The sequence below is a fragment of the Colletotrichum graminicola genome (assembly GCF_000149035.1).
Source record: "Colletotrichum graminicola M1.001 genomic scaffold supercont1.6, whole genome shotgun sequence".
NCBI lineage: Eukaryota > Fungi > Ascomycota > Sordariomycetes > Glomerellales > Glomerellaceae > Colletotrichum > Colletotrichum graminicola.
The window spans coordinates 192875-218324 of record NW_007361010.1 but is presented as its reverse complement, the minus strand read 5'-3'; the positions used below and the strand labels follow the sequence as shown (position 1 = coordinate 218324).

The 25450-nt window shown below is 58.6% G+C and overlaps 7 protein-coding genes and 2 non-coding genes across 9 annotated transcripts; 5 read left to right on the top strand and 4 right to left on the bottom strand.

The window, feature by feature from the left end:
- Positions 1–294: 294 nt before the first annotated feature.
- GLRG_02106 (uncharacterized protein) lies at positions 295–2696 on the top strand (the record flags this gene model as incomplete). Its single annotated transcript, XM_008092764.1, has 2 exons — positions 295–934; positions 1105–2696. 2 exons carry the CDS (start codon positions 295–297, stop codon positions 2694–2696), a joined length of 2232 nt encoding a protein of 743 aa, XP_008090955.1.
- A 653-nt stretch (positions 2697–3349) lies between these two features.
- On the top strand, positions 3350–3456 carry GLRG_13066. The gene has a single exon. It is a non-coding gene; the product is annotated as a tRNA-Arg (tRNA).
- A 319-nt stretch (positions 3457–3775) lies between these two features.
- On the bottom strand, positions 3776–5506 carry GLRG_02105 (uncharacterized protein; the record flags this gene model as incomplete). The annotated part of the gene is made up of 3 exons (XM_008092763.1): positions 3776–4093; positions 4163–5176; positions 5243–5506. The coding sequence occupies 3 exons, from the start codon at positions 5504–5506 to the stop codon at positions 3776–3778; spliced, it is 1596 nt and encodes a 531-aa protein (XP_008090954.1).
- Positions 5507–7007: 1501 nt separating this feature from the next.
- GLRG_02104 (uncharacterized protein) lies at positions 7008–9008 on the bottom strand (the record flags this gene model as incomplete). The annotated part of the gene is made up of 1 exon (XM_008092762.1): positions 7008–9008. One exon carries the CDS (start codon positions 9006–9008, stop codon positions 7008–7010), a length of 2001 nt encoding a protein of 666 aa, XP_008090953.1.
- Positions 9009–10353: 1345 nt separating this feature from the next.
- GLRG_02103 (uncharacterized protein) lies at positions 10354–14797 on the top strand (the record flags this gene model as incomplete). Its single annotated transcript, XM_008092761.1, has 5 exons — positions 10354–11014; positions 11211–11405; positions 11472–11496; positions 11568–12164; positions 12232–14797. The coding sequence occupies 5 exons, from the start codon at positions 10354–10356 to the stop codon at positions 14795–14797; spliced, it is 4044 nt and encodes a 1347-aa protein (XP_008090952.1).
- Positions 14798–15178: 381 nt separating this feature from the next.
- Positions 15179–16819, bottom strand: GLRG_02102 (kinase activator; the record flags this gene model as incomplete). Its single annotated transcript, XM_008092760.1, has 2 exons — positions 15179–16189; positions 16259–16819. The coding sequence occupies 2 exons, from the start codon at positions 16817–16819 to the stop codon at positions 15179–15181; spliced, it is 1572 nt and encodes a 523-aa protein (XP_008090951.1).
- A 3297-nt stretch (positions 16820–20116) lies between these two features.
- GLRG_02101 (uncharacterized protein) lies at positions 20117–20535 on the top strand (the record flags this gene model as incomplete). The annotated part of the gene is made up of 2 exons (XM_008092759.1): positions 20117–20201; positions 20294–20535. 2 exons carry the CDS (start codon positions 20117–20119, stop codon positions 20533–20535), a joined length of 327 nt encoding a protein of 108 aa, XP_008090950.1.
- A 456-nt stretch (positions 20536–20991) lies between these two features.
- Positions 20992–23490, top strand: GLRG_02100 (glycosyl hydrolase family 3 N terminal domain-containing protein; the record flags this gene model as incomplete). The annotated part of the gene is made up of 4 exons (XM_008092758.1): positions 20992–21109; positions 21190–21912; positions 21971–22702; positions 22775–23490. The coding sequence occupies 4 exons, from the start codon at positions 20992–20994 to the stop codon at positions 23488–23490; spliced, it is 2289 nt and encodes a 762-aa protein (XP_008090949.1).
- Positions 23491–23779: 289 nt separating this feature from the next.
- GLRG_13065 lies at positions 23780–23867 on the bottom strand. The gene has a single exon. It is a non-coding gene; the product is annotated as a tRNA-Gly (tRNA).
- Positions 23868–25450: the final 1583 nt, after the last annotated feature.

The window sequence follows — 25450 nt, the reverse complement described above, 5'->3', positions numbered from 1 at the left end:
GTAATTTCAGGGTAGGGGGCTCGCAATTCTTGGGGGAAGGGGGGAGGTGAAAAAAAAAAACTCCCAACAAAATTGCCGATTATTTACCCTTTTCTTCTGATCTTCCATCTAACCCTCCTACAAAACTCCTTTGGTGAACATTGGGCCGCGCGCGAGCCCGCTGAACGAGGTAAACAACACAACAAGGGCAGCCCCCCCCCCCCAACAGAAGAGAACCAACAAACAGGAGCCGCGTGATAGGGACGCCCGGCGAAGACCTGCAGGAGAGAGAGAGAGAGAGAGAGAGGAAGAGTCATGTACGCCCCAGATGCTGCCACTTTCAGGCGCAAACCCCTGCCGGGTCCTCCCCCGGGCCCGCCGCCGCCGCCGCCGGATTTCGACCCCTTTCCCCAACGCCACCAGCCCCTCCGCGGCGCCCGGTCGACGCCGAATCTTCGGCAGTCTGCCACGCCGTCCATCTACGACCCGCCCCCGGCATACGAGGAGTTCCCGGGCGTAAATTCCCGCGGCCGGCTCGCCGTCGACCCCCCCATTGGTCCTGGTCCCAGGTCCGGGAGGGCGCCGTCGCCGTCGCCGTCGCCGCGGCAAGAGTATCGGCCGTATCGGCCGCAAGCACCGCCGTCTTCCGGTCGCGGAGAGCAATCGGCGTCCTTTCCCTTGCCCTCGCCGGCACCGTCGGCTTTTGGAGGGTACCCAGCCGAGCCTGCCAAGTCTGCGCGTCCCGAGATACTGCCGTACCGGCCGCCGCAGCCTTCATCGAACTTCGGCCCTGGCGGCCGGCCGTCGCCTGCACCGTCAGACTATGAAGGATACTTCCCCGGGCCCCCCGTGACCGCTCCCCCTGAAAAGTCGCCTTACCAGCTCCAGCCGTCCTCGACGTTTAATTCTGGGAAGCAGTCGCTCGCGCCGCCCAGTCCCGGTCCCTACTTCCCCGGTCCGCCAACCGCGCAGACATTCCCCGTGGCCGCGTACCGCCCCTCCCCTTCACCCACCTCCCCGAACACCGCGCCCTTCTCCCCCGGCGGCTCTCTGCCGACGTCGGAAACCTTCCCCCTCGCCGGCCCTCGCCCCCCCATCTCACCAAACACGTACACCCCTCGGAAGCGCCCACGACGACGGCGACGACGGACTCCCAGGCCACGGCGGAAAAGTCCTTCTGGCAGACGGCCCTCGAGGAGACGAAATACTTCGCCGGCGGGCTCGTCAGCCACCCGTTCGAGTACACCAAGCACCACTCCATCCTCCGGCACTCGGGCGCGCTCGTCTGGTACCGCGGCCCGTCCACCTCCGTCACCGTCACCGTCTTCTCGGACGCGCCGCTGCCGCCGACGCGCACCGTCTGGCTCCAGCAGAAGGGCTTCTCGGGCAACATGGGCATGAACCTCAAGTCGCTCGTCGGCGCCACGACGTCGTGGCTCGACGTCACGCCGTCGACGCGCGCGGCGCCCGCCGACCTCGCCGACGCCGACGAGAGGGGCTGCCAGCGCGACATCAGAAAGTTCCTCAGGAAGGCGCCCAAGAACCTCGCCGCCCACGCGCCCAGGGAGACCCACGTCGTCCGCATCCCCGCTGCCGCCGACGACGGCTACTTCCGCCTCGTCCTCTGCTCGGGTGGCGGCGGCGACGGCACGAAGCGGAAGGTCCTCTGCCCAAGCCCCGTATTCCGCGTCGCCAGCACCTCGACGGACGCCAGCGTCGTCCGCGGCGCCAGCCTCGCGAGCATGCCCCTCGAGATCGGCATCAAGGCCGGCTCCGTCGTCGCGGCGACCGTCGTGAACAAGTACATCGGCCCGGCCGCCGCCGTCGTGCAGGCGCGCGCCAAGACCCTCTCCAAGGCCAAGGTCGTGACCAAGCACGCGGCGCACGCCGCCAACATCGCGCACGTCGCGCAGGTCAAGGGCGGCATCGACAAGTCCGGCATCAGGACGCACGTCGCGGCCTTCGAGGACCGGTACGCGGCCGCGCGCGGCGCGGGCTACGACGCGTGGCAGTCGGGCGACGCCGCGGGCGCCGGGTTCCAGGAGGCGCCCCCCGAGGTCGTCGGCTCGGACGACGGGCCGAGCGAGCCGTTCCCGATCAAGTTCGACGGGAGGGTCGCGCGGGGCACCGGCCGCGGCGGGGCCGAGCTAGGCGTGCCCACGGCCAACCTGACGGACGTGCCCGGGGACGTCAGGGTGCGGATGCGGGGCGTCTACTTCGGCTGGGCGCGCGTTGTGTTGCCCGAGGCGATGGCGACGACGGTGTCGGCCGACTGGCACGAGAGCCTCGTGACGGTCGGCCCGGCGCCGTACGCGACGCCGCGGGTAGCGGCCAAGAACGTGGCGACGGTGCACCTGATCCACGAGTTCGGCGGGGCGCAGTTCCTCGGCGCGCGGCTCAAGGTGCTCGTCATGGGCCAGCTGCGGGCGTCGGCGCCGCCGGCGGACGGTTCGGACGCCGCGCTGGCGGCCTACGGCGCCGACGTGCTGCTCGCAGTGGCCAGCCTGAGCCGCGAGAACTGGGGGCCCGAGGAGACGCGGGAGAGGCTGCGGGCGACGCGGAGCGAGATGAGCCTGGCGGACCGGTACGTCGAGGCGAGGGACCGCGTGCAGAAGCAGGTCGACCGGGTGCCGCTGCACCTGGCGGGGGTCAGGACCGAGGGGGCCGCGTTGAGGGACCGGGCGTTTGGGAACGGGGGGCTCTGGATCCCGAGGTGAGGCCGGCATGTGTGTATATGTGTATGTGTGTGTATATGTGTATGTGTGTGGATGCGCGCGCGTAAATGCCGGGCGGTGGCAACCTGGCCGGGTATTTTGAGTTTCGAGTTCGACTTCAGCCAGCGAGCATTGTGGCAAAAGTATGTTTTATTATATTGTAATCAACAGAATAGACTAAAAGCGCTTGTGTTCGGAACATTGGTATACACTGCGTGTGTCCTGTCGGCCGAGGCGATGTGTGGCTAACAAGTGTCTTTGGTTCTTGCCATCCTTGAATGGCCCATGAACGCCGCCGCAGTAGTTCCAGCGTTCTAGACGGGCCCCGTCAAAGGTAGTTCGCCTAGACTGCACCGCCCAACCGCCAAATCGGCGAACCTCCTCGGCGGACCTCCGGGACGTCCCTAACCTCCCCATACCGGCGGCCCGTGCTCGTCCCCGACCCGGTCATCCGCCCCCCCGCCCCGGGATTACCCCCAACACACGACCCGCAAAGCCCATCATGAAAACTCTGCAAAAAAAAACCTCTTGTGTCGATGCGACCCAGGCAAGGCCCTCCATGAATCCCGCCCATCCCGTAGTCCGAACCATTCTTGAGCACTAGTTTCTCTCGGATCTTCCAACAGCGGTTCCACATTCAGAACTCGCTCCAACCCGGCCGGTTGGCCCAATGGCAAGGCGTCTGACTACGACTTAAGATCTCAAGTTAGTGATCAGAGGTTGTGTAATCAGGAGATTCTGGGTTCGACCCCCAGGCTGGTCAATTCTTTTGTTTCGTTTGTCGTCGTGACTTTTAGTTTCTTTTGCTCCTCGCCCTCCCTCCCACCAATCAATCCACCCTATATGTCATGCCACAATTGGTCTCTTATGTTAATCTTCTAAACAGGGCACTGTTGTTGTCATTTTAACTTCACTCACTCGACATACACGCAGTCTCAAACTGTCTGAATTATAGATGATTACATTAGTGCTGTGTACTAACTAAAATCGAACGCGCCTTGGGTACACAATCTCGTACGCCGTTGCCCAGGACTCACCCCGATAGCAACCTTAGACAACACCAATCACACCCGGCCATACCTTTAGGCGTGGATGGCCTCCTGGACGTGGGGATACACGCGCACCATCTCGTCGTAGAGCTGGGGGTGGTCGCGCATCAACACCTGGGGGTCCCAAGCCGAGGCAACAAAGATGGTATCGATGCCGCTGGAGATGGGCGTCGTGAAGACATTGGCAATCTGCAGGCCGATGAGGAAGGAAAACGCGACGACGATGGGCGTGTAGTTGCCGCTCTGGTTGTAGGCGGGGTTGGTGAAGACCATGTAGAGGTAGGCAAGGAGGGCGCAGGCGTAGCCGATAAAGGTGGCACCGAACGAGAGGACGGGGCCGATGAGGCATTCCTGTACAACGGTCAGCTACCGAGTCTGTCGACACGTAGGGGGGCGGGGGAGGAGACAGGGATTACTCACGTTAATAAGAGCATCAATACCGCGGTCCTTGATCATCTTCCAGGTGTCCTTGGCGGCGGGGATGTAGGCCTTGCCGTAGAGGGCAATGTGGGAAAAGGCGTATCTGTTGAGGAAGCTGACGGCCCAATCCAGCAGGGAGATGAGGCAGCCCAGGATGCAGAAAAGGACATAGCCGACAATGTTGCCGTCTCCGGCAGCCTGGCTGCGGGCGACGGAGCAGAGGTGGCGCAGGAAGTTGATGATGGCGACGATCAGGCTGCCGAAGCTGATGGAGCCGAAGCTGTGGGTCAAGGAGCGCTTGAGGGCGCCGCGGGTGGCGCCCTTGGGGAAGTTGTTGACGCAGAAGTACCAAGAGCCGTAGACGCCCGAGATGGTGACGTGAATGACGTTTTTGAGGACCTCGGAGATCCAGTACATGGCAAAAGTGATGAAGACGATGAGACCGATGACCTTGCCCTGGCTACACTGGCCGCTCCTGCACTGCGGGTTGCTCTGCGAGGGCTGGTACTTTGAGTAGGTGGCGACGAGGGTGACGGAGTACCAAGCGGCGAGGGCGGCACCCAGGATGCCACCGAGGAAGGAGACGAGGTAGACGTGGCCGTACTTCTTGGACACCTTGATGGCGGTCTTGAGCATGAGGGCGGAGAATGGGATGCGAGGGATCCAGCTGATGAAGGCGAAGACGAGAAAGACGGCAAAGATGAGGAAGACGATACCGCCCGAGTAATAGCGGCGCGAGAGCATGTAGATTGCGGTGACGAAGGCGAAGACGATGTTGAGGATGCCAGTGACCCAGATAAAGGCCTTGGGGAACAGGCGGGCGATCCAGACGTAGGCGTAGCTCAGGACGATGGCGACGACGAGGACGAAGGCGAAGAGGACAATGGTGTGTGTGCTGAGGCCGAAGTTGTTGGCGCCGTCGTAGATGCCGCCGCCATTGAGGTTCTTGGTCGCGGAGTAGCCCGATATCGTCAGGCCCGAGACGGCGGCGAAGCCAAGGAAGACTGCGATGAACTGGTGTCGGGTTAGTATTGGCCGTCGCACGGGTTGGCGTCATCACGACAGAGGGAAGCAGCGCACCAGAATAGCAGCCCATAGATCGTTGTATTTGGGCTTGTCGACCTTGAAGGCCTGCTCGAATGTGTACTTCTCGGGATCGTAACCGTGGGGCGGCGCATTGTACCCGTAGCCATTGCTGCCATTGTCGTATCCCTGGGGCGGCGGCGGAGGGTAGCCCTGCTGGTAGTTGTTATATTGTTGGTCGTTCTTGGGATCGTAAGGCGGCTGCTGGGGAGGCGGGCCACCGCCGTAGTAACCGGCCGACTGGCCGTATTGTTGCGACATTGTCGTCTGGGAGGGAGGTCAACGACGATGAGGATGATGGAGGAAGAGTCGCGACTGGAAAGCTAATAAAGACTGGAGATGAAATGGAGAAAAGAAGGAGGTCCTGGTTTAGTTACGATGGGACGACGGCGTAGGGGTGGAATCGGCGGTTTGGTTTTGATCCATGACGTTGACGGCGCCATTTCATAAATAATTAAACTAATGACGGGAGCAGGCGCCTTTCCCTCCCCTGCCCTCATTAGGCTCTTCCCTCTTTGGTTCCCTCCTGGTCTGAGCTCTGTAGGTAGTCCAGGGGACAGTCAGTCCGTGCGGTCTGTACTCCGTAGTGTATCTTGAGACCTGCTGGTACAGCAGCTCAGGCGTGTCTCTCCCCCTCCTCCCTCCCCTATCGGCCCTGAGCTTGCACGCAAACTATCTGCATTAGATACCTACCTAGCTTCACGGATACCTTGCCTACCTATCCGTACCTTGAATAGGTAGGTACCTACCTAGTTTATTTAGTCTCTCGCCCGTGCGCTGCACATGGTAACGTCATTGGGCAGGTCCAGACAGGAACCGGGCATCGCCGCAGGGTTGCTGCGTCTATCAGCTGCGTAGGGGTTACGTTACGCGTCCAATTGCCGAGAGTCACGTGCCAAGGCATGTCTGGCCTTGGCCATCCTCCACTTTCTTTCCACAACACTTGGCTTATGTAACACCCGAGAGACTGCGGTACGTATACGTTCCCCCTAAATAGGTATCCACACTTCTACGGATACCTACAAATACTCTCTGTACTAAGATAGTCCAGATTCTCCCAATGTTCTCGAGATCGCTTCTTACTCTCTAGCCCGACCATCAACGCTAGGTACACGACTGCATGAACCAAACTGACTGAACAATATTCAGTCCTGTCCAGTACAGTCCGAGAACCACCCGACTGTAATGCAAAGACTGACCTGACGCACACAGACCCGCTGGCGATGCTGCCTGCAAGTGCAACGCGAAATGTCACAATAACGAGACACAATGTACCCACCTCCGTATCCGTACATACAGGACTACGGAGTACTTCCCTACGACTGCATACCAGGTGACTTCTCGGATATCGGCACCAGTCACCTCAGCCAAGATCAAGATCCAAACACCACCCTGCCAACCGGGCCCAACCGCCCACTTTCTTTCTGCCCTGCCTAGATTGAACAATGTTTTACACGTCTTGGAGATTGTGGGGCCGCTCAGCTTGCAGGGAACTCCATCGAACAAACAGAATGCTAAGGCCGTCGAAGGTGTAGGAAACCTCCTCAATACGCGCAACAGAGAAACCAATAGCAACGAGGCTTAGCACCCGGCGTCGCACATCTGCGCAAACTTGTCGAAGCTCCCAGACGGAACTCGAACTACTATCAAAGCAACTGGCCATCTTGCCATGTCTCTCTCTTCGTTTTTCATAGTTACAGCACGGCACCGTCCCGGTAGCCTCTTTTCTGTTCCCTCCCTGACCCACATCGAATCACGGCTGCTACATCCCGGCCTGTCGCAGGTGCGGAGGCTTCGGAGCACGAGGCAGCTGCACCCGCTCCGCTCGGAACTCGGGGTAGCTGGCGTCGCGCTTGCGAAACACCTCCGGGTCGTCCGACTCGTCGTCCGTGAAGAACCCCGCTGCGTCCTCGTTCTCGTACCCGGCGGCGCCCACGTACGCGCCGCCCTGCCTCGCAAGCCCGCCCGGGTGACCCGGCCCCCGCGCCCCGTTGTTGGCGATGCTGTTCTGGTAGACCATTGCTCTGGTACTGGGGGCGGCCTCCTCCTCGCCGCCGCCGCCGCCGCCTCCCGCGCCCCACGCCCTGGGGCTCAACGCACTCGCGCCTGCCTGGTGTCTTGAAGTGTTTGCTTGAGGCGGCGGCGGTTGCTGTTGATGGGAACCGGGTCCCTGTGTCTGAGGAGCACCCGCTCCGCCTGTGTCCTCTTGTCGGGGCCGCGGTCTCCTCGCTTTACGCGGTACGCCCAGCCACTCCCTCTCGTCGGCTAGACGATTCACCGGCGCAGGGCTCACCCCCACATCGTACGCCTCTTGGGGCCAGTTTCGAGGATCGACCTGCGCCGCGATGCGGGGGTTAAAGCTGTCCGAAGCTGCTCCTCCGCGGAACCGCGACGACGCTCGCCGGTGCCGCCTCGGCCCTACGTCAGATCCCCCTAGCATGTCGTAGACGATCATCTCGACCTCGCTCCTCAATTCGGGGTCCATTCGTGATCCCCGCGCCGATCCGGGACCCGTCTGCAACCCCGTGCGGAACGCCGCCCCCGGTGCATGGTCCTGCGGTTGGAGCCTCCTCTTACCCTCGATGAACTGCGCAATCTCCCGCATCAGCACATCCTGCTCGCCGCCGCCGCCGCCGCCGCTTTCCCCCCTCTCCGCCCAGACGTCCCGATCGCCGTAGATGGCCCGCTCGGGTGCCGCCAATCCCCCCGCCCTCCTGCCTCCGCCGCTGTCCATTCGTGACGGCGTTCTGCCGGGCTCCGAGTGCGACTCGGACTGGCCCATCTGGATCTCCCGGCGGATGTCGTCGACCGCTTCCCTGAGGCTAGCGTTGAAGTCATGCCGCAGCCGGTCCATCTCCCGCTTTTGCCGTCCCACCCGAGCCCGCTCCTTCTCGGCCTGCCGCAGGGCCTCCGCATTCTGGCTGTCTATCTCGACAGCTCTGAGCCGCCGCTGGAGATGGTCCAGGTCGTGCTCTGGCGGGGGGGCCTCGGCCGCCGGCGGCGACCGCCGGCGTCGTCGGGGGGGCGGGGCGGGCTCGAACGTGGGAGACGGATTAGGCGGATCTTGAATGGGCACATGGCCCCTACGGTAATCGGTCACTGGGTCGGGATAAGGATACGGTTCCGGTGGGACTGTGGACAAGTGCGCCGGATTCGGTGGGACATTGCCATACCCAGCCGCTGGATACCACGCTGGATGGGGTTCGTATAAGGGAGCCGGTGGGTTACTGCCGTACGGCCCAGCCTGCTGGCCGTGCCAGGGCATCACGGACGGCGCGAACGGATTTTCGTATGCCATGCCTTGCTGACCTGGCGGTAAAGGGCCACTCTGGGGTGGGTGATACTGGACCTGGGGATGGGGGCCAAGTGGAGGCTGCGGCTGCACATACGGGTCTCCCGCTGGAGGAGGGAAGGGATTGTTCGGAAGGCCGTAGTGCGCGTATGGAACAGCTTGACCGCCTGACCGTCCCTGATATTGGCCGTCGTCCCAGCTGCCTTGGTCGGTGTCAGGTTCGACGACCACCGGCTTCCTGCGGGGAAGCGGCATACGCTGGCGGGTTGTGACTTTGACGCGGTCGCCCGTGCTGGCCCTATCGTCTCGGTGGGTGGTCTGCTCGGGCTCCGAGTCGTTCCAATCGCTGCCGTTGTCGCTGTCTGCAAAGAGGCTCTGATGAGATGTTGCGTTACGGCTCTCTTTAATACCAGGGTACGGGGGCGGCGCGGCCAGTTGAAGGTGATGCCGCGACGGTGCGGTCTGGTACATGTTCGCGCAGCGTGTCTCCTGCGCAGCTCGACGTCCTACAGCCGGTTCTCGTGAAGGATTTGTTAAGCTGTGAAGCCGTGGATCATCAGCGGATAGGGGCTGGATGGGATCATGGACTGGATCGGTTCTCTGACGTGGACCAGACGGGCGCCGTCGGATTTTGAAAGAGAGAACGTACTAGTCGGATGCGCGGTCCATGATAAAGGCACTTCGGCGTTGTCAGCGCTCAATCCGTCAACCGTCCGCCCATGCCACATTTGTCCTGCTGGCGGTGCATATTGCCATATCGGCTCTCTGTGATACGAGCCTCGGCCCCCAGGATGGATGCCGACAGCGTAGAGGAGGGTAGTCTGCCAACCCGCTTCCCCATTGCACTCTTTCCCACCATCCTCAGCAAATTTCTGGGCTGCCTCTGCCTTAGGTTGCCTTGCGGGGGGCGCAGTGTCTGCCTAGCCACAGCCTGCTTCTGGGGATGCAGAAATTAGCCTAGCTTTCCTGTTCAGGGCGTTGCAAATCGGCGCTAGAGGATGTATGGCGCCATGTCAGCTTTGCTGCGCAGCAATCAAAATGCAGCCACGTTTTCGGAACCCATCATCTGAGTTCTAGAGCAACCAGGCTCAGAGGGGATGGGGGGTTCATCTCTTGTTTGGTTGATAAGGACATTTTGATGGTTTGCTGGTTGTTCGTAGAGAGCTGAGCTGTTTTGGGCGTTGCGGGAAGACTTACAGAAAACACCGCCTACAGCATTAAGGTGGGTCGTTTCGGTAGTATATGATGGACCACGATGGGACGATCTAGGGGTTCTAAATCCACTGGTGCACTTGAACTTGGGCCGATTGCTGCGCAGAAGACATGCATACGGTGGATCCCAACAGCAGTTGTCTTGCCCAGCCCACAGCGAGGCAATGCATGCTGCGCATCGCGAACCGGTCCCCCAAATGAGGCTGTCGGACCAGTGATAGTCGTTTTGGCATTAAGCGAGATGTCAATTGGCCTGTCAAGAGCCTCCTGCTGACCGAAATGCAGAAAGACGAGTTGATGATGTGCATTAGCTGCTGTCCGCTTATGTACGATAAGACGTTTGTGTGGAGAATCGTTCGTTCTACTTCGCCATGTAGCATTCCGAGATATTCTCGCATTTATATGTTCATCCATGTCCCTTTTAACCCTCCTGATTGGAACCCAGTCGGCCATCATCTCGTTGGGTTACCGTCGTCGCTTTCACCTTCTGAACAGTTACCATATTGCCAGACAAGTCACTCATTTTCGAACCCCGGCCTTTCAGAAACCATCATCTCTTGATGGTGATCGCACTGCGCAGAGGACGACAGTCGCATTGGACACAATGGACCCCCTCAGCATCACCGCGTCGACCATCACCGTGGTCCAGGCGCTCATAGCGGCCTACGACACGATCAAGCACATCAAAGACCTCCCCAAGGCCTTTGCCGAGGTGGGACGCAACCTCCCCCTGGTCAAGGAGACTCTCGACCTCGCGCAGCAGACCTTCAAAGCCGACAAGACCGACGAGGATGTCCAGAGTGTGATCCAGCCCGCCCTCGCCGAGTGTCTGAAACGGGCAAATACCATCAAGGGCATCTTTAGCGAGATTGATCCCAATAGCCAAAATGAGGACGGCAGCGGCGCAAAGGAGTGGTCCGTCTTCGTCCGCTTCTACCGGACGAAGGTCGTGCCGCTCGGCAAGGCGCACAAGGTCGAGGTCCTGATGCGGGGCATCCTGAGCAGGCTGAAGGTGCTGGCGATCCACCACGTCTTCAAGGCGCACGCCGAGTCCCTCGGGCAGATGGAGAAGCTGGAGGGCGCCATCAAGGCCCTCGCCGAGGTCGAGCCGTCCCTCCCGGACTCGGAGTTCGACGGCGGGCCCGGCAGGAACACCACGCTGCACATCTCCGACCGCGGGCGGGGCGTCGTCTCGAACGGCGAACACTCCAAGATCACCATGGGGAACATGACGAAATACAACGCGGCGGGCGACATGAACTTTGGTATGGCATACTTGAAATCGCAGAGCAGAGACGACGACTGAGGGGAGGAGAGGGGGCTGCGCCATCATCGGAGAGCTGACGCGCGAGCTGAGGATATTCTAGCGTATTACGGTCATGACACAACCCGGGCCGGTTAGTTCAATTTATAAGAACCCCCCCGGTTTCCTGGATAGTCGTTCACATGTAGACAAAAAAGAGTGCGATCCCAAGTCCAGCCCGGTAGAGTGGCTGAGGCACGTCTCGAAGCCGCTTGATTTCGAAAAGACCCATGCCGAATCGTTCCGGATTGCCCAGAGGACCCCCAAGGCCGGCCGGTGGTTTCTGAAGTCCACCGAGTTTGAGGAACAGTGGCGCGACGGCGGCTTGCGGAAGCTGTGGTGTCATGGGATTCGTAAGCACACACCACAAAGCCATACAGGCGATATCCTGTGGCTATAACACACTGACGCGTCTCCAGCGGGCACGGGCAAGACTGTGTTGTCGTAAGGGGATCATCATCTCTCTACCACCTGCCGTCGTCTAGTGAGCAAAAGCTGACCGAGGTCGTGTCCAGGTCCATAATCATAAACCACCTCCGGGCTCGCTTCTCGTCGAACCCCGAGATAGCCTGCGTCTTCATCTACTTTGACCACAGACAGCACCAAGACCACTGCCTGACGAAGCTGCTATGCAGCATGATACTCCAACTATCGCGCGGCGCAAAGCACCTATCCGCCAAGATCCAAGAGGCGCACGGCGCTTGGAAAAGCACCCAGCAGATGCCGGCCGAGCGCGACTACCTCAAGATGCTAAAGTCCCAGGCGAAAGGCTTCAAGAGAATCTTCTTCGTCGTGGACGCGCTGGACGAGTGCCTCGACGACGAGCTGGAGACAAACACCCTCAACGGCTTCCTGGGCGTGTGCCGCGAGCTCCCCGACAGCTTCCGGCTGCTGTTCACGTCGCGGCCCGTCAGCAAGTTCAAGACCCTGACCGACCCCGGCTGCGAACTGCCCATCGCCGCCCACGACGACGATATCAGTGCATACCTCCATAGGTTTATCGAAAGCCGCCCCCAGCTGAACGGGATAGTTGAGAAGGGGTGCAAAGCGGACCCGTCGTTCAGGGCCAAGACTTTGGCGACCATCACGGACAAGTCCCACGGAATGCAAGTGTTCCCCGTCGCGCATACCCTTGTACACTCCTGCTGACCGTCGAACCCTCCTTCGCCCCCGATTCAGGTTCCTCCTCGCGCATTTACACATCAAATCCCTGGCTTCCACTCACAGCCTGGCCGGGTTAAAGAGCGGATTGACCCAGCTGTCCACAAGTCCGGATGACGTATACGCGACGGCCTTGGATCGGATCAAGAAGCAGGACAGGCCCCGGAGGGAGTTGGCGCTGAAGGCGCTGAACTGGCTGGTGAACACCGAGAGGCAGCTCTCTGTCGATGAGCTGACGCATGCCTTGGCCATCCACAACGGCGCCGAGGAGTCTAGGTCTCCGGCGTGGCAACTGCCCAGGGCCTCAGACATCGCCGGCATCGAAGACGCGCTTATATCAGCATGCGTCGGCATCGTGGTCGTCCTCACCGACGCGGACAAGAAGAGGATCGTCCGTCTGACCCACGGGACCGCCGAGGAATACATAAAGAGGAACCAGGCGGCCGTGTTCCCGGACGAAGACTCAATGTCGCCGTCGCTGCTGACGAGAACCTGCCTGTACTGTCTCGCGGGGCTACCGGTCAGCACCGAAAGGCCGACCGAGCCGCGTACAGACGACGTCTGCCGAGAGTACCCCCTCTACGGCTACGCCGCCAATTTCTGGGGCCTTCACCTGGACAAGGCGACGGGGCCCAAGGGAGGGGACCTGTACAAGCTGGCCTGGCGCTTCGTCTCGGACAGGCCCCGGCTCGACGCCGCGGTGCGCGCCATGACGGACCCGCGGGTCGCGCACGAGGCCAACGCATCGAGCGTGCACGTCGCCGCCTTCTTCGGCCTCGAGAAGCTGGTCCGCAAGGCCATCGCCAACGGCAGGGACATCAACCTCAACGCGCAGACGCGGCGCGGCGAGACGCCGCTGCACTGGGCGGCGACCCACGGGCGCCGAGCCTTCGCCGAGTTCCTCGTCCGCGAGGGCGTCGAGCTCAACGTCCCCAACGCCGACAGGCGGACGGCCCTGCACAAGGCCATCATGGGCGGCGGCGACGGGGCGCTGGTGGACACCATCTTGGCCGCCAGCGGCCTCAACCTCGAGCTCGAGGACGCCGAGGGCTACACCTGCCTGCGGTGGGCGGCGCGATACGGGCAGTTGAGAACGGTGGAGGCGCTGCTGAGTGCCGGGGCGGACGCGGACGCGGCCGACCGGGACGGCTACACGGCGCTGCGATGGGCGGCGCACGAGGGTTACAAGCCCAACATTAAGGCTCTCGTCCACAGCGGGGCCTCCGTCGGGGCCTCGGGTCGCGACGGCTGGACGCTGCTCAAGTGGGCGGCACAAGAGGGCCAGGACGACATGGTGCGGTTCCTCGTCAAACGCCGGGCGGACCCTGACGCAGCGGACGCCGACGGCCTCACGGCCCTGAGGTGGGCGATGCGCTACCGCCGTGCGACGACCGCGAGGCTGCTGATCCAGGCCCGGGCGGACGTCAACAGGCCGGACAACCAGGGCGACCAGCCGCTCTACGCTGCGGTGAAGGATTGCTGCGGCCCGGGCGACGGCGGTGGCGGTGGCAAGGCCTCGACGAGTCTTCTGTGGCTGCTGCTGGAGAGCGGAGCCGACGTGAATGCGCAGGCCGGGGGGGACTATGGCCAGACGCCGCTGCACCTCGCCGCCTCGGCCGGGCGTGGTTCCGTCGTCTGGCTGCTCCTCGAAAACGGGGCAGACCCGAGGCGGCTGGACTCCCGGAACCGCACGCCGCTGCACTGCGCCGCGGCGAGCGGCGACGTGGAAGTCTGTCGGATGCTGCTCCGGAAAGACGGCGACTACCTCGTCCACGCCGCGGACCAGCACGGAAAAACACCGCTCCACGTCGCCGCGACGGAAGAGAACAGCAACAGCGCCGTTATCGGAGTGTTGCTGGAGCACGGCGCGGACCTGCGACGCGTCGATTCGGAGCGACGCACGGCTCTCCACTGCGCCATCCGAGGCGAGCATGTGGAGGTCTGCCGGGCCCTGGTCTGGAACGCCGGGGAAGCCAGGGAGGCGCTCTTGCTCGCGGTGGACGACGAGAGGCGGTCGCCGCTGCACCAGGCGGCGTCTTGGGGCAACCTCGTGGTCGTCGGCATGCTCCTCGACCAAGGAGCGTCCGTCGACGCCCGCGACCGCTGGGGAATGACGGCCCTGCACGTGGCGGTCTCCCAGGGGTACGAGGAGGTCGCCGACCTCTTGCTGCGGAGCGGGGCCGACGTGCACGCCGTCGCCGCCAGGAGGCGGAAGAGGACTGCGATGCACATCGCGGCGCACCTCGGGCACGTCGGGGTCGTCGAGGTGCTGCTGCGGCACGGCGCCGTGGTGGACGCGCGGGACGGCGGAGGGGAGACGCCCATGAATCTCGCCGTTGCCAAGGGCCACAGAAAAGTCCGAGACTTCCTGATCGAGCGCGGAGCTGAAGTCCAGAGCCTGAACGGCAGAGGCTTAACGCCGGTTCATCAGCAGGCCGTACCTGTAGAGGCTGGGGTGACGGAGACGGTCTACGCGGCCAGTGAGGAAGAGAGGGTCGAACTGAACGGTACTCCGATCCAGAACGAAGCGAAAAGCTGGTGGAAAGGGGACAGGCGGTTTGCTGCCCGGGTGGAAGACGAGTAGAGTAGCGCGGACGAAGTTGAAATATTAAATAAATGTGAAAGCTCCACGCAGTCGATTTCGGCATGCATTGTGTACAATGGGGAGTAACAATTTAACCATAAGTTGCGAGTATCCTTAACCTTGACGGTAGAAATGAGAATGTACCAATTTAATACAAGACACAGAAGGAAATGAGATGGCCAACCAAATGAAAGTTGGAGAAAGACGTTGCCGTCATCCGAACCGTGTTCCACGCCTTGCCGAAGGTCTTCGCTGCCTTTGCTCAGTCCTTGAACTCCAATAGATAACCCCCCAAAAAACAAAAACATAAAAGAAAGGGCAAAGCCCCTGGCTCTCTGATCGTAGTAACCAAGCTACAAAGCACAGCCAGGTGTATCGCCGCTACGGCTGCTGGCTACGGTCCAATCTATCCCTAGCAGCGTCCACGATGCTCCTGTCGAGAGCTGGCGTGCTTCTCTGGCCGCCGCTCGCATCGTCCTCGGCCGCGCCGTCATCGACTGCGACAAGCTCCCAACGCTTCATTCCGCCATCCATGCCGGGCCACAGGTCCGTCGGGATGTATTCGCCAATGTCTTGGCGGAAGCCCTCACGCTCCCGCCGGTCGTTCTCCATCAATTTGTCGACGCTGTCCTTGGCCTTCTTCCAAATGGTGGAGATTTTATCCTCCACCATGCGGCGCCGCTCGACCTCGAGGATCAGGTTGTCGTAGGCGTTTGAGTACTTTTCGTAAAAGTCTCGGAGGTCGTCCATCTCCCCGAGCTTGTTATAAATGGTGTAGCGCTCGTCCTCCCACCGCTGCAGGAATTCCGCCTCGCTAGCGATGTAGCTGGCCATGCGACCGCCCATATCTTCCAGGGCAGTAAATGCATCTAGCGTTCCGAGGAATGCTGCCTTGATCTGTTCCGTCTGCTGCGTCATGGCGGCAAACTCTTCTTCCATGGCCTGCAGCCGCTCATTGAGTTCCTGCATAACGCTGTCAACCTCGGAAGCATCGCTGACGACAATCTCCAGCATGTCTGCGCGGTCCTGTGAAGTTATTGGATCGAGATCAGGCATGTGTGACTCTTGGTCGGCAATCACGCCGGATATAGACACGCTGTCGCCGCCTTGCGATTGCGTTGCCTCGGCGGCTCTTCGACGGGCGAGGGCGGCGCCACCTTCCGTCGTGCGTACCGCCGTGACGCAAAGATCAAAGTGTTTCGTCAAGGACGTCAAGAGTTGTGCCATACTGTGTGAGTGGTCAACGAGGGAGGCGAGGTGCTCGGGGATGGGGTCGTAGGCAGAGGGGTCGGAAGGTGCGCGAGGCAGTGGCGACACTGCGATGGTCTTTTTGAGGAGCCGTAGGTCGTCGTCAAATCGCAAAAGATCGCCGTCAAAGGATGTCTGGATGGACTTTGGGGTCGCGCTGTCAGCTGGAATGCCAGCACGGAAAGGGCTGGTAATCACACGAGGAATTCATACCTGCAGCTCGCCAAGGCTCTGCTTCAGAGCCTCAACCATGACGTGAACGCTCTTCTCGTCCACAAAGTCCATCAGGTTGCGTCGACCCTCACCAGGTGGGCGGAAGACGGGCTCAACAGTGGTGTTCTTGAGCATGGCCATGGTGTCCTGGAGCTTCTCGTTGGTGGCATCCATGGTCTTGACTAGGTTTTTGAAGTCGCGCTTGCCAGCATCGTAGGTCCTCTTAAGGCCACGACGGACCTTGATCAGCAGGGCCAGCTGATCCGAGATGGCGCGCTGAAGGAACTGAGTCTCGGCGTAGAGAACGACAGCCTCCTCGTGGGCTTGGCGGGCATCGGTGGCTATCTCGTTGGCGCGGAGGACGGCGGTTATGGACGATAAGGAGCGTTTGGCGGCGAGCAGGTGTTCCACCAGTGTCTCAACCGGCACGGGGTCGACGAGGGCGTCGGCGGATGTGGCGGATGGGACATCACGGCGGTCTCTGGAATGTGAAAGGGAGCCGGAGTCTCGGCCGGCCGAGGTGGACGAGGCTGGGCTCCGGTGCGATGGGGAATTGGCCATGCTGAAAGTGGTTCACGACAGGCAAAGGTCAAGAATTGAAGCGATGCATATTTGAAAGGGAAGGGGAAACAGACTAGGCGCGATACTAGGAACAGACGGAATGGAATGAAGGTGTTGAATGAAAAGAGAAGATGAAGCGATAGTTGCAGTTGAGGAAGGAGGAAGAGACGAGGTGGTGAGTGATGGGATGGACGGGGTGATGGTGTAGGTAAGGTACCTGGATAGCGTGTAGCGTAGGTAGATGATGTCGCGATAAGGTTGGAGCTCGCTCTCTTGCTCACTCGGTCAGGTGTGTTATCCTTATCGGCTCAGGGCGATAGCAGCCTGCACAGTGAGTGAGTCTCTGCTCTGCCCTCCCTGCTTTGGCCGTTCGCGGCAGTGCAACCTTATGTCACGCAGGGCCAGGTGGGGACCTTCCCCTGGACAAGCGAGGTTCTGTGGTGTGTTATTGGCTGGTGTGATATAGATGGGTCCGTAGCCCTGGGAGCTCCCCCGTAGCTCTGTGTCATTTCTCCAATAGTAATATGCACTGTACATTGTTGACGGCTGTGTACCTGTGCGGCCAGCCTTGTAACGTAATCGTACCTCATCGACCAGAACCTCTCCTTCCCGATGTCATCATCACCTTACCTACCTACCTTACAACTTTTCTCTCTCTGTCTTTCCCTCCTCCATCAGCACACACCGCACAGCTAGACAGCTGACGTCCTTGTCTCAAACAGTTCCGGATCGGTTTAGGATACGTTCATCCCCGCCATGAACACGTTCTGCACCGGAAACGCCAAATAATGGGGCTGGACCCGCCGGGGCAATCAATCAACTGAAACATTCCTTTATTCAACATGCGATGAAACCAGATACAGTCTGACATGCGCTACCTACGCGCGCCGACTCTGGTTCTGTAAACCGACGAAGCCCAGCCTTACGTCGGCAGCAGCCAGAAGCTTTGAGCTTTGTAATATCCGACAAGCCCTGGCCACATGGAGTTACGAATGATGGATTTGGCTTATGCATGACAACCTCTGGCAGCCACCAGACATGCCGTGTCTGACCAGCCACGAACAAGGTTCCACCTATTATTATCTCCATATCTGGCTGCTCCTCAGCCTCCCTGCCTGGGACGCATTTGACCCGAGGTAGTGGGCAACGAGAGGTCCACGGATCCTGTCGTCAGTGATACTGCCTTACCGAGCTGTTACATAGGCGGAGAGGGTGTGGTCGGGAAAGCATTGCAAGTAGTCTCGATGCTGCACATCAACCATAATCGGATTGCTACCGGTGGCTTTCCCATGTGACACATCAGCAATTTTGCTACTATGCTTCGACATTGCGGACGCCTTTGTGGACCATATATGGTTGACCCTCGGGCTAGAACAAGCTTCCGACATTTGCCATATGACAGCCCGGTGATCACCAATGCTGTCTGTGAGGGATCCCCTTGCTCTGATAGACTGCCAATCAGCCTACAGCAAACAAGAAGCTTGATTTTTGGTTGCCGGTAAAATGCCAGTGTGCTTTTGGTATCCGTAGTCTGCCAGTGATTTAAGCCTATTTTGGAAAATCATTATGTCAGCGCCAGCAAAAAATAGCCCACAACAGCATTCTGACCTACCCAGCCAATCAAGATTGATCGGAGCAGAAGAATTGGACCAAAACAAAAGGTCAATTTAATTGAGGTTAATGATGATGCAGAAGGGAAAAACACCCCCTTTAGTGCTGACTACCAGGTCCTGTTTTATGACCTATTGGTACGTACCCGTACCTTCCATGTCCCCTACCAACAAGCATCGCCCACGATGCTTCAGTTCTAACTCCCGATCGCCCTCCAGGCAACAAGAACAGCTCAAATGCTGAAAACCCTCCCAAATTTAGTCTTGACTCCTTAGCCCCAAACAAGTCCTCCCATCTGCCTATTTGCTCTGATGCTCACCAAGTCTAGTGTGCCTTAAAGCAGCCACTAACCAATTCTACTCCCCCCCTTGATCCAGCAAGCCTCTCTAACTAAGTCATTTAGGGCCGCTAGGTCGTAATCAGGGGTTTCGCTGGGTGCCAATTAATCGGGTTAGATAGAGGGTAAGTTTGGGCGAGAATTTGCTAATTCGCAGGTAATTCGCAGGTGATTTTGAGCTATTGCTCTCGAGGCCATCTTGGGCTGAATTTGACTGATTTCTGTGCTGAATCAATTGATCTGAATGAATAGAAGCAGGCTGGGGCCTAATCTTCTGGGTTTCTGGAAGGGGAGACCAGATTGATCGGAGCAGAAGAATTGGACCAAAACAAAAGGTCAATTTGATTGAGGTTAATGATGATGCAGAAGGGAAAAACACCCCCTTCAGTGCTGACTACCAGGTCCTGTTTTATGACCTATTGGTACGTACCCGTACCTTCCAAATCAGACCATTAGATTCACTTCAAGCCCATAATAGTTACGTAAAGTTAAAAACTCCTTAGTTTTAAGCAATTTAAGGTTAGGCAGTTAATTTAATGCAAAATAGAGGTAGCAGTAGTAATTTATTTAAAACTTTATTATATTGTATAACTATCTATAGCCTAAATCTATTCTGCCTATACTACCTATACTGCTTATACTGCCTGTATAGTAGTAGTGACAACAGCTGTAGTGGCAGCAGTAGCTGCGGCGGCGGCACTCTTTAAAAGTTGGGTATAAGGGCTCTATCTTGGGCATTGTGGGTGTCTGTTGGCGATAGTAGATTTGCGGCAAAAAGGGCGTTTTTCGCATGCGTTATGGACTGTGGCGGTGGCGGTGGTAGCAGTACCTTCCAAAATAGGCTTAAATCACTGGCAGACTACCAAAAGCATACTGACATTTTATCCGTACCGGCAACCTGATTTTTGAACATAGCCATGGCCCTGTGGGTCGTCAGACGTTCGCCTGCTCCCAGCAGCAGAGCCTCCGCAGGGGCACATGATGGCTTGGCTACCCAATAGAAGGGCGTTATCGAAATATAAGCCCACACTACTCCGGCCGATCCCAACTCCACAAGTGGCCCTGTACGGCATCCATAGAACCGCAAAGTCAGACACCACGACCACCTAGAATACCATTTCTCTCTCTTGATGCGACGCCAAGACGAAGAAGCATATCGGAAGACATGTTCAATGTTGGCAGCCTCTTCGGACTCGACAGGAAACGGTACCTTTCCGCGATGATTCTGCCGGGCAAAGAGTCGCTGCGGCGATACGCCGCAATGAGGACAAGCCGCAGCTCGAGATGAAAGCCTCCAGTGGCGTGACAAGAGTCTTGTTGTGTATCAATCAAAGGACGCTGTTCCTGATATGGTACTCGTCATGGCTAATACGACCAAGATCCGATGGAATTATTGCCGAGTCGTCGGCTGTCACCGCCCATTGCAAGAAACTGGTGAGCCACCCCGAATGTCACCCCGAGTTATTGCTGATGATGGCGAACAAACAAAACAATGAATCATGGCTGACAAACTAACCCCGGCCAAGAACCATCGACCTTACTGCCGAACACTTCTCCCGTCTTCGGGCATAAACACCCAACGCAGGACTCTATCCCGGTCCGATATTGGGAATTTCCCCGCACTCTCCCACATGCCGGCACCACATCCACGTTGTTTCTGCCAGTCGACATGCGACTAATCCCCGGCCAACCACTCAATCACCCCTGTTCGATTTCGTTTCCCCACGATTTCCCCGCGATAATACCGCCGAAAAAACCGCCAGCCTGATCTACCTAGTGTACAAGACGAACATCCATGAATCACGAAAAAAAAAAAAAAAACTATCAACGGATCGCCCTTGCTTGATGACCAATACCTTCCCCCGCACCGTTGGGATACGACGTACTGCATGGGTTCCCGTAGCCTCCAACTGCCTAGCTTACCCAAGTGGTCGGCGTCGCGCCCTCGATGATCTCACTTTCTTGCCCTTTCGCAGTGGATGACGAGCTCCGGCGGTGGGCCGTTGTCATGTTCGAGGTCATGGGAACATCAAAACACAGCATGGCGTGAAATGAGTGCGACGTTATGCGGCTATGTTCGGGATGGTTCCTCGGCCGTCGAAGTATCTGTTTCCGAGGTATCTGAGGGGTCAAGGAGGGCAAAAGGTTTAAATGACCGCTTTCTTGGCCCTCTACCGATGATGGAAGATACGCATGCTCATTCTCTCCTTCGAGCCCGGAAAAGATGGTCCAGACGTCGATCTCCATACTGGCTGCGGCCCTCGCAGGTCTTACGCTTTGCGCCGCTCAGGCCAACGTACCCGACCCCTATTATGGACAGAGCCCCCCGGTGTATCCGTCACGTGAGTTTCTCTCCATCTTGCGCTCTCTTTTCGCCTTTGTCAATCAGCATAATTATGGACGTAGACTAACACGCCTGCAGCCGTCGGTAATGGAACCTCCAACGACGCGTGGGCCTCAGCCTATCAACGCGCAAAATCACTCGCCGCCCAAATGACAGTCGAGGAGCTGGCCAACTTCACCCACGGCTGGCCAGGTCTCTGCACAGGCAACACCGGTTCCGTGCCCCGCCTCGGCGTGAAGCCTATCTGCCTCCAAGATGGGCCTGACGGCGTCCGCGGCCAGGAGTTCGTCTCCGCCTTCCCCTCGGGCATACACCTCGGCGCCACGTGGGATCGCAACCTCTCTCATGCCTACGGGTTGGCTCTCGGCGCCGAGTTCCGCGGCAAGGGCATCAATGTTGGCCTCGGCCCCGTCGGCGGTCCCTTGGGACGCATCGCCCGTGGCGGGCGCAATTGGGAAGGGCTCGCGCATGACCCCTACCTTGCATCTGTTGGAGTTGGCGGCATCACCAAGGGTATGCAGGATGCCGGCACCATCGCCTGTGCGAAGCATTGGCTGCTCAACGAGCAGGAATACCGCCGCCTCCCCGACGCGCAGGGCGAGTCCGTCTCAAGTAACGTCGATGAGCGCACTCTACACGAACTATATGTCTTCCCCTTTATGGACGCTATCCACAATGGTGCTTCCGCGATCATGTGCAGTTATAACAGAGCGAACAACTCGTACGGTTGCCAGAACTCGAAGCTGCTCAACGGGGTACTGAAGACAGAGCTTGGCTTCGAGGGCTTCGTAGTTAGTGACTGTAAGTTATTGCTCTGCCTTCTACTATCTCAATGCCCAAGGTATTAACGACGACACAGGGGGCGCTCAAAATTCCGGCGTTGCGTCAGCAAACGCCGGCCTCGATCTCGTCATGCCCAACGAGGCCTATTGGGGTTCCTCTCTTGTCGAGGCCGTCAACAACGGCAGCGTCACCCGTGAGCGGCTCGAGGACATGACCACCCGCATCCTGGCCGCGTGGTATTACGTTGGCCAGGATGGCGATGACTATCCCGCCGTGGGCGCTTACTCCAACCTCCAGAAGCACGCGCCCGTCGACGTGCAGAACGGGCACAAGGCCATCATTCGCGAGATCGGGGCTGCTGGAACCGTGCTCGTCAAGAACGTTAACGGCACACTGCCGCTCAAGAGCCCCAAGTTTCTCAGCGTTTTCGGGTACGATGCCACAGTTCCCAGTACGCCGTGGACCGATCCCAGCTACGGCCCTAGCTTTGGGACCGTGTTAGGGAACGTGCTCAACGGTACGCTCATTTCCGGTGGTGGTTCCGGGACCACGACCCCGCCGTATGTGATCAGCCCCTTCCAGGCCATCCAAGAGCGCGTTATCGCAGACGGCGGCGTGGTCAAATGGGATTTCTACTCGGAGAACCCGCAGCCAGTCTACGTCAACTCCGAGGCGTGCCTGGTGTTCATCAACGCGTGGTCTTCGGAGGGATACGACCGCACCAGTATCTCGGACCAATTCAGTGACAACTTGGTCAACAATGTTGCCGCGAACTGCTCCAACACCATCGTTGTTCTGCACTCTGCGGGTATTTTACCCCCCCCCCCCCCCCCCCCCTCCAGCCCATGACCGTAGCGAAGAGTCAACTAACATCATACAGGGACGCGTGTAATTGACGCCTGGGCCGACCACCCCAACGTGACTGCGATCCTCTTTGCCGGGCTTCCCGGGCAGGAGTCTGGCCACTCTCTCACCGACATCCTCTATGGCGACGTCAACCCCAGCGGTAGGCTCCCCTACACCGTCGCGCACGCCGAGTCCGACTTCGGCGCCCTCCTCAACTCAAGCGTCGACCTGAGCCCGTTCCCACAGGACGACTTCTCTGAGGGACTGTTCATCGACTACCGCGCCTTTGACCGCAACGGCATCGCCCCACGGTACGAGTTTGGCTTCGGTCTGTCCTACACGACGTTCGAGTACGCCTCGCTCTCGGTGTCGCCCGTGGGCAAACCCGTGGCCGGTGTCCCCGACCCCGCCGTAGCGATCGTGCAGGGCGGGCATCCGGCGCTGTGGGAGGATGTCTACGCTGTCTCAGCGCAGGTAAAGAACACAGGTGACTTGGCGGGCCACGAGGTCGCGCAGCTGTACGTCGGCATCCCCGTCGAGGGGACCCCGGCGAGGCAGCTTAGAGGCTTCGAGAGGGTGTACATCGAGGCGGGCGGAAGCGCGATAGTGGAATTCCGGCTGACAAGGCGGGACCTGAGTGTGTGGGATGTCGTCGCGCAGCAGTGGCGGCTCCCGAAGGGGGAGTACGACGTCTTTGTGGGAGCGAGCAGTCGGGACTTGAGACTTAACGGCACGTTTACGATTCAATGAAACCTAATGGTAATGACCGGTTAGAATGTATGTCTCTGACAAATACGAATCAATTTAATAACAAATGGAGACAGGTCACAAACGCATAGTGGCACGGCTTGAAACAAGGACTATTGTCAGTTCCAATAGAGCAAACCATTACATGGCAAAGACAATGGAAAGAATCGATGGTAAGAGAGCGCACATAACAAGCGGCGGCTACTCCCGACAAGGAGTAAACCCATTCATTGCATATGTAAGAGAGGTTCGGGCTATGGCCTAAAAAAATGGCAAAAGATATGCGCAAGTATGCATCTGTCGAGACTCGAACTCGAGTCCCCAGCTATCGTTCACGGAGGAATGGAAGGCTGGGATGATAACCCCTACACTACAGATGCAGGTGGATGACGATGTGAACCGCCGGATCCATGTTGCGGAATGGGTCTGGGGATGATTATGTTGTGGGTTTAGGGCTGACGCCGTCCTCGCTTGCGTCGCTGGGGCGAGTGGAGTTGTCCAGTCTAGAGTTTCCGCTTCACGATGGGGCGGAATAGAATTGGGAGGGGGTATCAAAGCGGGACAACAGGCAACACCTTGTTTTCGGATGGGCTCAACGAGTCATCAAACTTGTTACGGCCCAGTTATGAATACAAGGTGCTGATGGCCATTGCTACAGACGGCCAACCCAAGTGCGGACTACAACGGTCTCGAGCCAAAGCCGAGAAAGACGCTGATCGACAACATTCTGATGCCTGAGCGTCGAAACCTCTTCTTTGAGCTCTCTCCTCTGATCTGGCCAACCATGTTTCGGCAATCACATCCCTCGCCGGTCTTGTCTCTCGCGGGGGGGGGGGAGGGGGGGGGTTATACAATGAACGGAGGCAGACAATCCTTGATAAACTTACCAAATCTCCAGGCTGAGCTGTTTAGTTTGACCGGTAATGTTGGTGCTCCGGAAGCCGAAAGGCGAGTGCGAATCCCAAGCTGGCCTGGAGCGGCAAAGTTGGCAGATGCGCGAATGTGCGGATGGATAGGAGGGGACTTACATGATGCGAGAACTGCTTCCAGGTGACTTTCGGTGGTTATTTTTGGGACACTTGTTGATTATACGAGCGTAGTCGGCTTGGACGTTAGGCATGAGATCTGTATTGAAGAATCTCGATAATCATGACTGCAGGGTTTAGTGCGGTCAATAGTTGCATCGTGACGTTGACTTTTCGGCGCTACCTAGCATCGAATGCCAAAGGACGGCTGAAAAGCTTTTATTTTTATTTTTATAGCTTTTTTCGACAGATTAGGAATGTGGAGAGCCTTCTCGCTCTGCTAATACCCCGTCAATGAGTGAGAATAAGAACCAGCGCAGTTGACTATTTACTTCCGAACTGCACGCTCCCACGTTTCATCATCGTCACTTTATTCGCCGGACTCTTGGCATGGGAGCTTGGCCTCCCCACTATGTACCATGTGAAATGCTTCAGTAAAGAGCTCCGACTCCCGCTGGAGTTCTCCAAGTTCCGTGCCTTGAGAGAAAAACAACGCCTGCCGCTATCGTCTAGCGTTGCGTCGTCTTAGACGGGCACTAAGACGAAGCTAGCTCGCCGCCAGCGTGGAAGAGGGTGCGTTGAATGTCTGGACGCATGGTTGAGCACAGCTCTTCTGCGTCGATCGTTATTGAAACTGACCAAGCCTAGAGTCTCGTGGAGGCCTACCTACGGCAATATGGTTGGACTGTTGACAAGGAATGGTACGATAAGCTCTGTCCAGCGAGGAATTGTTCCATCTAGTCTAGTGAACTACAAAACGCTGATGTATTTCAGGTGTGTAAGCAGGGAGCGCTTGGACGACAAGGGTTGGAAAGGCGAGAGGGGAATTGAATATTGTTGCCCGCGATTAGGGGTGTTGTTTCTCTATCCTGTGCTCGATAATCTATGCTTCTCAATATCAGTACAGATCGGATGTCAACACATGATCACGAACTTTC